Here is an 11,652-nt window from a genome sequence, read left to right as displayed (position 1 = left end):
GCTATCACCTGGGTGGTCAAGAACCTGGAGGCCCCTTACGAGGTCATCGCCTGTGGCCAGGACCAGATCCAACAGGGCATTTCCTCTGGTGGGACTGTGCACCTCCTGAATTAAGTGGAGGTCCTGTATCTCAGCCTTCTTTTCTTTAGGCTGAAAAGTCTGAGATCCTTCAGCCTTCCCTCATATGGCTTGACATGCAAGGCTCATATCTGGACCCTCTTAAGGCTGACTCTTCTCTGGACCCTCTCAAGCTTTAGCATGTCCTTGTTGAAGTGTGGCACCTAGAACTGGACGCAGTACTCCAGTTGTGGCTGCACCAATGTTGAGTAAAGCCGGAGAATCACTTCTTTGGGTTTACTGGAAATACATCAATTGATGCATGCCAGATTTTTATTGGCCCTAGCAGCTACTGCATCACATGGACGGCTCATATTCATGCTGGGGTCTATTGTTACCCTTAGATCCCTTTCATCTGTAGTGCTGGTCATGTTAGCAATGCCCAGCCTGTAGGTGTGCTGGGGGTTCTTCCATCCCAGATGCAGCACTTTGTGTTTCTCTGCATTGAACCTCATCTGGTTGTGTTCTGCCCAACATGCCAGCCTGTCTAGGTCTGCTTGTATCTAGCAGTGTTAAGTGCCACACAATGCAGCAGAGTTGTTTGTGTTGTTCCTGTGACATTGTTTCATTTGACTCCTTGTTGTCAGTACCAGTGAGGTATTTCAGCATTTCTTCTCTGGATAGGTCTGCATGTTCTGTAAACCAAGGGAAAGCTAACTGGTGTTGTACCATGAATTTCTGCAGTAATCAGAAAGCCTTGTCCATTGTCCACTGTGTGGAAATGGAAAATGGGCTTCCCTTTCTCCCTCTAGAAACGGGAAGTGTATCATTCCTATTCAGGGCCAAATCCTGTGTACCACTGAGTACTTTTTCCAACATTTTAAATTGGCTTCCCTCTTACTGATTTAAATGGGAGATGAGGGTGTAATGCCTGGAGCCTGTAATGTTGCCTCCCTTATGTACTGCTTACATGTGTTAATCCCCTTCTTCTCTTCCCAGTATGTACCACTGCAGACTTTGCTGAAGTTTATGGTTGATATTGCACTAGGAATGGAGTACCTGAGTAGCAAGCATTTTCTCCACAGAGATTTAGCTGCTCGAAACTGCATGTAAGTTTGGTTTTCTCTGTCTCACTATGGATAGCTAGACCCTAGCCTGAAAAATTTCTGTTGGAGTGAAAATAAACCTTCCTCAGCATACTACTACCGCACAGGTCAGGCATTTTCATGACCCTTCTCTGAAAGTCCATTTCAAGTTGTCCCCCTGGGCAGCCACAAAAGAAGAATATGTGGGGCCAGGAGGAAGAGAATAAGCCAGAGGGTATGTGGCTCAGTGAGACAGCTTCTGTCCTAGAAGAGCATGTCTTGGATTTTAGCCTTGAGCCTTGTTCCTAGTGACATAGAGCCCTTGCCCTAGCCCAGTCCTCTAGCCATCTTTTCCAATAACTAGTAAATTCAAGGGGAAGTGGCTCAGTTTCAGAAGTGCTGGAGAGGATATTGTCTATCCTGTGACATAGTAGATGGAGCACTGCTGGGAAGTCAGAGAAACATGTTCAAACTCCCTCCTCGATAAGGTCCATGGTTTGAAATTCAGGGGGGCTCATGGAACTGAGCCCCTCTATAAGAGACCAAAGTGCCCTCATAAGAGCTCCCCCATAAGAAATGAGAGCCCCCAGCCTACTCTGTGCCTTTCTAAGCAGCTCAGGTGGTGGTGGCAGCTTCTTCCAGCTGCCACCACCATAGATCTCCCCAGTCCAAGTGTAATTTGAGCTAGAATCTGGGGTTTTCAGCTTCCCACAAGATTGCCATAACCACTCCATAGAGGAGCTTTGGACTTTTAGCCACTGTTGGGGCTAAAATTGAGGAGTGCCTTCCCCCTCCATTATTTTGTTTCTGGGACTTGTATCCAGGTGCACATGTACACAGTTATCTACATGTGCAGGATAACTCATCTGGGAATAGAATGGGTACCTGCATGCAAAAATGCCTCTTAGATAACGAAAAGGAAATAGACTTCCACCCAAACTGCAATAGAAATGGGGGAAAGAGAGAACATAAAATATCACTTCTACCTCTCTCATTTGAAATGCCCATTCACCCTAGTCAAAACAGTTGGGAGGTGCTCGAAGGGCCCTAGTTCCAGTAGCCAGTATGTGTACAGGTAACATTATACCTGGGAATAAATAAACATTGCCTGTATAGGCATTTATGTTAGTATTTTCTTTCTAATACTGACAGGTTACGGAACGACATGACTGTGTGTGTAGCAGATTTTGGTTTATCAAAGAAGATTTATAGTGGAGATTATTATCGTCAGGGGCGTATCGCAAAAATGCCTGTAAAATGGATTGCAATAGAGAGCCTTGCAGATCGGGTGTACACAACCAAGAGTGATGTGGTATGTAAACAGGGCACTGACCTCTACCACCCCACCATTAGAAATCTAGTCTTCAGTAATGCAGACAATGGTGCTAAAGGCGGGTCACTAAGGATATTTTAATATTCTGTATTTTTAGAACCTGTGTTAATAACAGTGCGTGAGAGTTTGTGTGTGTGGGGGTGCGTTTGTGTTCATTTCTTGTAAATGTGAAAGCCAAATAAGAGAAAAAATTATGACAGTTCCTGACAGTCATCACAAGCAATATTTCTGAGTAGTGCATTGCTCTTTCCCTGCCTATATAATGTCCTGGAAAAAAGATTTATTCAGTGGGCTCTGAGCTATTATCTGATGTTTCATGTTGTTTCCAACTAAGACTGTGCTACTGTGGATATAGCTAACAACATTGTACAAGATCCTGATGGACTTTAGGAAATGACCTTTCCTAATGAAACGAGTCATTCATTCTTTCTGGAAATGTCAGCTTCAGCTTAACATGCTTTCTTTTCTTTGTTCTTTGTAGTGGGCGTTTGGTGTCACAATGTGGGAGATAGCAACCCGTGGAATGACTCCCTACCCAGGAGTGCAAAACCATGAAATCTATGACTACCTTTTTCATGGTCACAGGTTGAAACAACCAGAAGGTTGCTTAGATGAGATGTGAGTATTTGTGTGCATCCCTTGGGTTTTTAAGCGTGGCATGTGGACAACCACATTGCACACCAACGTGCTTGTCCTTGTCAGTCATAGCTGTTTAAATAATTCATGTAGTGTTTGTGTTTGACCTCGTTTGCTGCATAGTTCTGCTGCATATTATTCATCACACTGTTGTCATATTTATGTGGTTCTTGATAATTAAGCGGTTCTTTTTGTGAACACAGCAGCTAACCCCTATCGTACATTTGCAGCTGAGCCCTGAGTTTGGGGGAAGAAAATGCTGGCTGATGGCTGATTGATACAAATTATATGAATTAGTTTTTTCTTTTGAGAATTGTGAAAAGAATGTCTGGGACTAGATTCTCAGCTGCCGAAAATCCACTGGTGTCAGTGGAGCTTTGGTGATTTACACCAGTGGAGGGCCAACCCTTTTCTTTAGGGGTTCCCAAGTCTACCAGAAACTAAAGCCATTGTTTCTGTTTGAATTTTATAAATGGCAAGCAAGTAGCCATTGAAGCAGCTTGAAACTACTTGGGAATAGGTTTGCAGAGGTGCAGTTAATTCAGATGTACTCTTAGAATGCAGGTGGTCTTAAAATAATTGTCTTATCAATAGCATGTCTCTAACAATCCCTTTAATTTACCAGTAAAACCAAAATCAGGGGAAAAATGTTCTGTTTTATCTGGAGGTGCACCAATACATCGGTCTGATATTGGATCGGTACCGATATAAAGAAAACTGTCTGTATTAGAAATTGACCCAATGAAGCCGATAATTTGGCCAATAAATGTTTGTGCATGTGTGCAGCCACAGTGCAGCATGTAGGCAGCAAGGAGCAAAGCACAACACTGGAGAGCTGCCTTCAGCTGGTAAGTTCTTTGTGGTGGAAGGGGAGGGCAGGGACATGGGGTGGAGGCAGACCAATGATCCCATGGTGAGGGAGGGGGCAGGCAGGCGCTGCCCAGTGCAGGTGGGTTGGGGTGCAGGACGAAGTTGCGGCTCATTGAATGGGTGGCTTCCACTGCTGTGCACACCCTGGGAGAGCCAAGCTCTTCTTGTTGGGGGCTGGCTTTGAGGCAGGGGCTGTGGAGGGGGCTGCAGCCACCCCAAATTTCACCATAGCCCTGCTCCCAGCACCGCTGCCTGCCTGGTGCAGCCCTGGGTCTTTCTGGTGCATGGGTGGAGGCGGGGCATTGAGCAGGGAAGAGCTGGGGCTGTGCCAGGCAGGTGGTGGCAGCAGTGCTGGGAGTGGGGCTATGGCAGAATTTGGGGTGGCTGCAGCCCCCTCTGCAGCCCCCACCCCAAGTCCAGCCCCACTAAGAAGAGCCCAGTGCAGCCCTGGCTTCAGCCTGCAGCTGCAGCCCACTTGCCCCACCCCACACAGATCCAGGGGCACATGCCCTCCCCTCCCCCCATGCCCTCCTGGGGTGTGTGCAGCAATGGGAGCTACCCCCTCCCTCCGCAAGCCATGGCTCCATCCCATGTCCCACCCCTCCCTGGCTGGGCAGTGCCTGCCTCTGTCCTTGCCCTCTTCCTCACTATGCGGAGCGTTGATCTACCCCTGCACACTCCTTCCCTCCCCTCTCCCCTTCCACCATGATGCACTTACCAGTTGAACGCAGCTGTATCAGAAATTGGATCGGTATCAGTCGATATGCCTCCTTAAAAATCAGCTATCGGTATTGGCCCCTAAGACCTCTATCAGTGAACCCCTAGTTTTATCCAAAACAACAATCAGTTGCATTTTAGATTATTAAACCCCTTTTTATTTCTTCAATATTAAAAGGAATTTAGTGAGAAGCAAAGTTTTCTTGGTGATATCTTTTATTAGACTAACTATATATTTGGGAGAGATTTTAAACAAGCTTTTGGGCACCAAGTACCTCTCTTCAGGTTCTCCAAAACAAGTCTAGCATCTCCCAACTATGCTGTTCCAATAAAAAAAATCACCAAAAAACCCATGCTTCTCTTATATTTTCTGGTCCATTGTGGCTACAAAAGCACTTATCCTCTACTAAAAATTTAAAACATTTTCAGATTAAATGATCATTTTAAAACAAAAAGTCAAATAAATAAAACTCTCTGTGAAGTAATTTTTAATTTTTTGCCTGGACTAATTTTTTAAGCAATCCAAATTAAAAAAGTTATAGTGGTCCTTAAACTGTTTTCTGTACTTAAACCTGGGGTGCACAACTCCTATCCCACAGGCTAGTCTCAATCTCACCACACAGGACTGGGCAGGGGTGGTGCTGGGTCCGAGGGCCCAATCTTAGTGTGGGACACTAGGAGGTGGTGGTGCCAGGTTCCCCATGCCCAATCGTGGCATATGGGGAGCCAGAGTGGGCAGCACCGGTTCCCAGGGCCCAATCCCAGTGTGTGGGGTAGGGAGGGGGTGGTGCCTAGCCCCAGGGCCTGATCCATCCTGGAGACTGGCCCTGCACCACTCATTTAGCCTTCAGGGCCAAAGGCTGAGGATCACTGCCTAAACAATATTGCTATCTTTGCTGAAAAGCACTCCAGACCTGTGCAACTGCCACTTGCAGCACCTCCCTAGAATTGGAAAAGGAGCTGCACCTGCTTCTGCAGATCAAGATATCGCTAGAATATACATAAACATGGGGTGACTGGCTGGTGTTTTTAATATGAAAAATCCTTTTAGTTTCAATGGAGGTACAGATGAGAAAGGGCCAAGCTGGTCTCATCTTCTTGTGTGCTTAACTTGTCCTGATAGAGTTTGACTCAAGGAGTCAAGCACATTGTTTTGGTTCCAAAGGAGCTGTTGAGTTAATAAGAGAAATGTATGTATTTTCACTGACACTGGTCAGAACAATGTTATTAGTAGCCCGTTGGCTCTAGGCAGCTTGGTAGGACCAAAGAGTAGGCATCTCTCCCCTAGATGTTATGGGTTTTATTGTATTTGTGTGCAAGCTTGGGATTCTATAGGTGTCTAGCATCAAACCTCCACCATTATGCTGTACAACATGCTGTTTAAAGGAAATACAAATAGACCAGTCTTCTGGCAAGAATTTTTTTCAGTAGGACATATAAAGCACATGCAGAGCTCTTTTCAGAAGAGAGCCCATGTTACTAATTAGCTGGTAAGAGCCACTGAGCTGTTTCACTGATGTGGCACAGTGCTTTGTAGGATCTTCCAGATCTGTTGTGTTTTCCCCTTTGCTTTGAACACTCTTCTACCAGCATCCTCCTTAGATCAATGCCAAGTCTTTTTCCTAAGTTTCAGTGAACTACTGGTGAGGATTCATTGCCTTTTCACAGAGAAGATCCACAAAAATGGTCTCAGGAACAGAAAAATGACCAACAGGCTCAAACTGTCTGCAGTATGAAACAGAAGACTGAGAAGTGACCTAATTAGTTACTTGAGGTTTCTTCAGGGAGCAGAAGGACCAGGTTCTCAGGAGCTCACTGACAGCATAGAATGCAGAAAGCACTACTTTTTAATAGAGGGTGATTAACCACTGGTTCTAACTACCAAGAGGAGTGCTGTATTCTCCATCTCTTGGTGTCTTCAAATCAAGACTGGGTCCCTTTCCAGGAGATGGGGTTCAGTCAAACACAGGATATTAGGCTTAGCACAGGGGTAGCTGGAGGTTTTATAAGTCGCATGAGATGTGATGGCCTTCTTCTACAGTTAGGTCCCCATCAGATCTGCTCAGCAGTAGCCTGATTTCCTAGGCTCTGGAGCAGAGTCCTGCTCAGTGGGTGTGGACTAGTGTGGGTAAGAGGATTGCCACCTTTTCTCTTTAGTCAGAATGTGAACCTGTGCCTACTGAGAGAGAAGGATTCTACTACCCACCGATAGCCCCCCAATTTTGATTGCTTATTTTTACAAGATAAGAGAACCACTACTGCTTTCCTGGGGGTGCTGTAAAATACCTCAGAAAGCAACCTGCTCCAAACATATAAATATTCCCTTATGAATGTGTGAGGTTTTGACGGTGAATTTGCCCAGGCACTGATTGCAAAGCAAAGCTGCAGTGGGCTGATGACCTGACCCTGCAAGCTCCTTTGTGGTAGTTCTGTTATTCCCCTGAGTAGGCCCATTGGAGCTGGTGGGATTAGTGTATGCAAAGGCTTGCAGGATCAAGTCCTAATCTGACTTTGCTATCTCAACAGAGAGCCTTGTCATTAGGAGGGCTGGCCATCAGGGCCCCGGTGGAAGCACAGGGGCAGCGCAGAGAGATCCCCAGCCTCCCACTGATCCCCAGGACCTGCCAGGGTCTCTGCTTTTCTGGCACAGCTGGCTCTTCACTGTATCAGGGACACAAGGCCAGGTTTGAAGGGGGTTGAGGTGTTAAGCCACTGTCTCCTCTGCCCCAGGTTTGTTGAGAGTTCCTGGACCACCACACAGGACTTAGCGCAGGGAAGTGCAAGGAGTGGGAAGCATGTTCAGGAGCAGCAATTCAGCCCTTTCAGCTGAGTGAAGAGAGGATATAAATACAGCTGTGTAGACAAGATTGATTCTTTGATCTGTCAGACAAAGGGAGAGCCAGCACAATGGCTGGAAGTTGAAGTCAGGAGAGTTCAAATGGGGAATGAATGTCAGTTTTTTAACATTAAAGCTAATTAACCATAGGCCTGGGCTAGCTGGGATTCTCTCCAGATTGCCTATGGCTTCCAAAAGACATGCTTTGGCTCCACCAGTCTTATGGGTAGGGTGCAGGGTTCTTCGACTGCTGGTGTCTGGCTCCTAGTGGTGCACTGTGAGAGGTCAACAGAGGTAATTATAGTGGACCCTCCTGCGCATTATATCTATAAATCTGTGAGGAAAGAGATGTTGTCATGTTACAGAGAACAGTAGGAGTTTTACGTTTCTGGACAGATCACAGAGGGTTTGTATTAAAAGTTGGCTAAACCGCTTTTGTCTGCAAGGGTTTGTTGTGTGTAATTACAGCTGAAAATATTTTAAAAACCCCCAGTGGCCAGGAGCAGGAAATCATTTAAATAAACAAGCCACTAGAAGTTACATTACAACCCTCCTAAAAGGGGACCTACTCAAAGATGGTAGCCAAGAGCTCTAAGCAAAGATTCTGTTGACAAAAGTTTCTGGCTCTTGCCTTCACTAAACTTTTCAGGTAATAATTTTCTACCTGCTCTGTGAAAGGAGTGGCACACCTATGAGTTGAGCAGGACATATTTCTTGAGCACGTTCTCCATAGTGCCCTGTGTGCAGCTGATTTGGATTTAACATGGGAGTAGGTCATAGAGCTCCCTTTGCACTCTCTCCACACCCACCCTTCTATCAGCACAGTTGTAACAATTGTTTGGCAAAAGAACTGCATGGAAAGCCTGACTTTCTCAGTGGGACTCCTGCCCAATTACCATTGTCATGACTCTTATTCCAGCCCTGAAGTTGTGTATTTTAAATGCTTTTCCCCAAAGCAAATAGTCAGAAGTTGGTTCACCCTCTTGGCTGGCAAATTATATTGCATATCCAGTGATTTAGTGTTTTTAAGCTGATACTGGGACAGATTCAGAGGGGGTGCAGTGGTGTAGCTGCACTACCTTTTAGATTGGATCACATTGAGGGAGTCTTTGGGGACTTTTTAAAGTCCCCAAGAGATGTAAGAATCCCCCTCCTTCCCCTCTGTGCTCAGAGGCAGGTCCCCTCCCCTCCCTTTCTCCTGCCTGCCAGGACCACGATTTATAGATATAATGCGCAGGAGGGTCCACTATAATTACCTCTGTTGACCTCTCACAGTGCACCACTAGGAGCCAGACACCAGCAGTCGAAGAACCCTGCACCCTACCCATAAGACTGGTGGAGCCAAAGCATGTCTTTTGGAAGCCATAGGCAATCTGGAGAGAATCCCAGCTAGCCCAGGCCTATGGTTAATTAGCTTTAATGTTAAAAAACTGACATTCATTCCCCATTTGAACTCTCCTGACTTCAACTTCCAGCCATTGTGCTGGCTCTCCCTTTGTCTGACAGATCAAAGAATCAATCTTGTCTACACAGCTGTATTTATATCCTCTCTTCACTCAGCTGAAAGGGCTGAATTGCTGCTCCTGAACATGCTTCCCACTCCTTGCTCTTCCCTGCGCTAAGTCCTGTGTGGTGGTCCAGGAACTCTCAACAAACCTGGGGCAGAGGAGACAGTGGCTTAACACCTCAACCCCCTTCAAACCTGGCCTTGTGTCCCTGATACAGTGAAGAGCCAGCTGTGCCAGAAAAGCAGAGAAATCAGTAGCAGTAGGCAGGCTGGGGAGAGGGGAAGGGGATGTGCCTCTGGGCATGGAGGAAAGGAGCAATCACCTAATTTGGAGACTAAAAAAGTCCCCTGAGGCTCCAGTGGCACAGTCTACCCACACTGCTGGGAGCGGGGTGAAACCACTCCTGCAGTACAGGTGGTTGCTTCTTACCCCTCTGTGCCAAATCTTGGCTCTACCCCTGAACTCAGGTGTGGTAATATTAGCTCAGGTGTAGAAATGACTTGACAGTGAAGTATTGGAGGCACTTTCAAGATGCTAAAGAAGGCCAACTTTTGTTTTATGAATCTGAGATATACATTTAACTGTAATGACTACAGGACTAGTGACACAATATTGTGTGACTATTTTTTGCCTGGTTTGTTGTGTTTTTTAAAACTTTATATATCTCTAGCAAATTAATGCACATTTCAATAGTTATGTATCCTCCTGGGTCCATCTCTTTTGTTTTGAATAATGTTCTTCTATCTGCATGCATGGTATAACTCAGTACTACTGAGCTAACAGTTCTGTCTCCTGAGGAGCTAGTCATTTGTAACAACTTCCTTGTGCTTGCAGGTATAAGATAATGTACTCTTGCTGGAAAGCAGATCCTGTGGACCGACCTACATTCTCACAGTTAAAAATCCAGCTAGAGAAGTTACTGGAAAGTTTGCCTGAGGTGAAGGGGTCTGAAGATGTCATTTACATCAACACAAGCCTGCTAGAGGAAGACGAGGAGGAGGAGTTGACAAAAGATTCAGGATTCCCTGAGATAGACACAGATCTCAATCCCAATGATATCATTGAGTCCTGCTCCCAAGAACCACATGCAGCTGTTGTCAAGGTTGATGTCCATGAAAGTGAGCAGCAGGAGGAAAGGTATATTGTAGAACGGATTACTGAAAACCCGGTGGCTGGTGCCAGGACAGTGGAGCAGGTGAACACTCCTTTGCTGCAACATGATGTTTCTCCAAATGGAACTTCTTGGCCTGAGGCAGACGCACTGCCCTTGAGCAGCCTGCTAGCAGACACGTTGTTGTATGCAGATGATTCATTTGAGGATTCTGAAGTTCTGCTGTGAAACAAAAACTGGGCTCTCGGACTCCGAAAATTGGAGAACTGAGCTGTTCTGTGGCTCAAAGATTTCACTTGGTATGTTTGTGTGTTACAGAATGAGCATTATAGGAAAATATGCTCTTCAAATACGGTCTAACTGGTGGCCACAGAAGCATGAACTCTCTGAACTTGTATAAAGTGTTATCTATAGCCATCTATATATAGAAAGAGAGATGAGATTATATTTTAATAAATGACAGCCTGTCTATTTTGGTCTATTTTATTTCTTCTGTTATTACTATTTTTGTATCAGTTTTTTTCCCTTTCCTAGAGGATTTTTCTATGTATATATGTCAATATTAAAATGATGTTTCTCATGCTGTTCTTTTTATTATTAAATGGAGTAAATGCTAGTATAGTTTTGAAACATTTCTGATGCTTAAAACCTGTTTGATTAGGGGTTTATAATGGAAGAGGCACAATTATATCATCTACTATGGAATTGCACTTCTTGATAGGACAGATAGGTAAAACTGATCTCCATATATTTCCCCTGGTATTTTGGAAGGCTTGTCATATTGGGAAATAGTAAAAAGTAGGGACTGCTATGTTATAGCTTCTGATGACACTTTATACTGACAACAAGTCAATCGCTTGTGTATATGTGCACACATACATAGTTCCTCCCTGCACAAACACCATGAAGTCCCATATATGCATATGGCTCTACAAAGAACTGTGCCTCTTTGGTAGCTCTTTCTCAGAGCAGCTCCCCTACTGTGTGCCTGAGCTAACACCTTCTCTGAATTATATCATCAGCACCCTAAAGAGGGTTGCACAGAAATCTTGGTTCTGTGTGTGTGTGTGCAGGTGTGCACGTGCAATTACAAAATCATCACTTCACTGGAAAATCAGGCAGCCCCTTACAGCTGCAAGCTGGACATGGGAGAATATTCCATGAGGGACTCCACCAGTATCAATCTTGAGTCTGATCTTGTTCAGGATTTTGATTTAATGTCTAGGGTATACTAATGTGCAAATGAAATTTATCCATGAGGCAGAGTTAGGAGGCATTTCGGCTACAAGGGGAGCTTATCAGTTGGAAATAGCTGAGGAGGATCCCAGGGTATCAGATGAGTGTGAGACACCAGCATGATGCAGCTATGAAAGATGTGATTCTAGAATGCACCCAGAAAAGTATGTCCAGCCAAGGGGGCAACATCACTGCCATCGTACAGGACCCTGATGAGATGTCCCCTAGAATTATACATGCTGTCTGGCTACCTAACAAAGAAA

At 45.2% G+C, this 11,652-nt stretch overlaps 1 protein-coding gene across 2 annotated transcripts in view; it reads left to right on the top strand.

Moving 5' to 3' along the window:
- The window catches only part of MERTK (MER proto-oncogene, tyrosine kinase), a 74,223-nt gene extending 63,487 nt beyond the window's left edge, over nt 1–10,736 (top strand). For both annotated transcript variants that reach the window (XM_019544094.1, XM_019544093.1), the window contains exons 16-19: nt 1,057–1,166; nt 2,295–2,454; nt 2,957–3,093; nt 9,877–10,736. In XM_019544094.1, coding sequence (XP_019399639.1) covers nt 1,057–1,166; nt 2,295–2,454; nt 2,957–3,093; nt 9,877–10,381 — 912 coding nt within the window. In that variant the 3' untranslated portion in view covers nt 10,382–10,736. The remainder of the gene's footprint in view (nt 1–1,056; nt 1,167–2,294; nt 2,455–2,956; nt 3,094–9,876) is intronic.
- The last annotated feature ends 916 nt before the right edge of the window (nt 10,737–11,652 follow it).

The sequence above is a fragment of the Crocodylus porosus genome, unplaced genomic scaffold (assembly GCF_001723895.1).
Source record: "Crocodylus porosus isolate Cpor-Errol unplaced genomic scaffold, CroPor_comp1, whole genome shotgun sequence".
Classification (NCBI taxonomy): Eukaryota; Metazoa; Chordata; order Crocodylia; family Crocodylidae; genus Crocodylus; species Crocodylus porosus.
The sequence above is the reverse complement of the archived record's forward strand: the minus strand, read 5'-3'. Positions and strand labels throughout refer to the sequence as shown.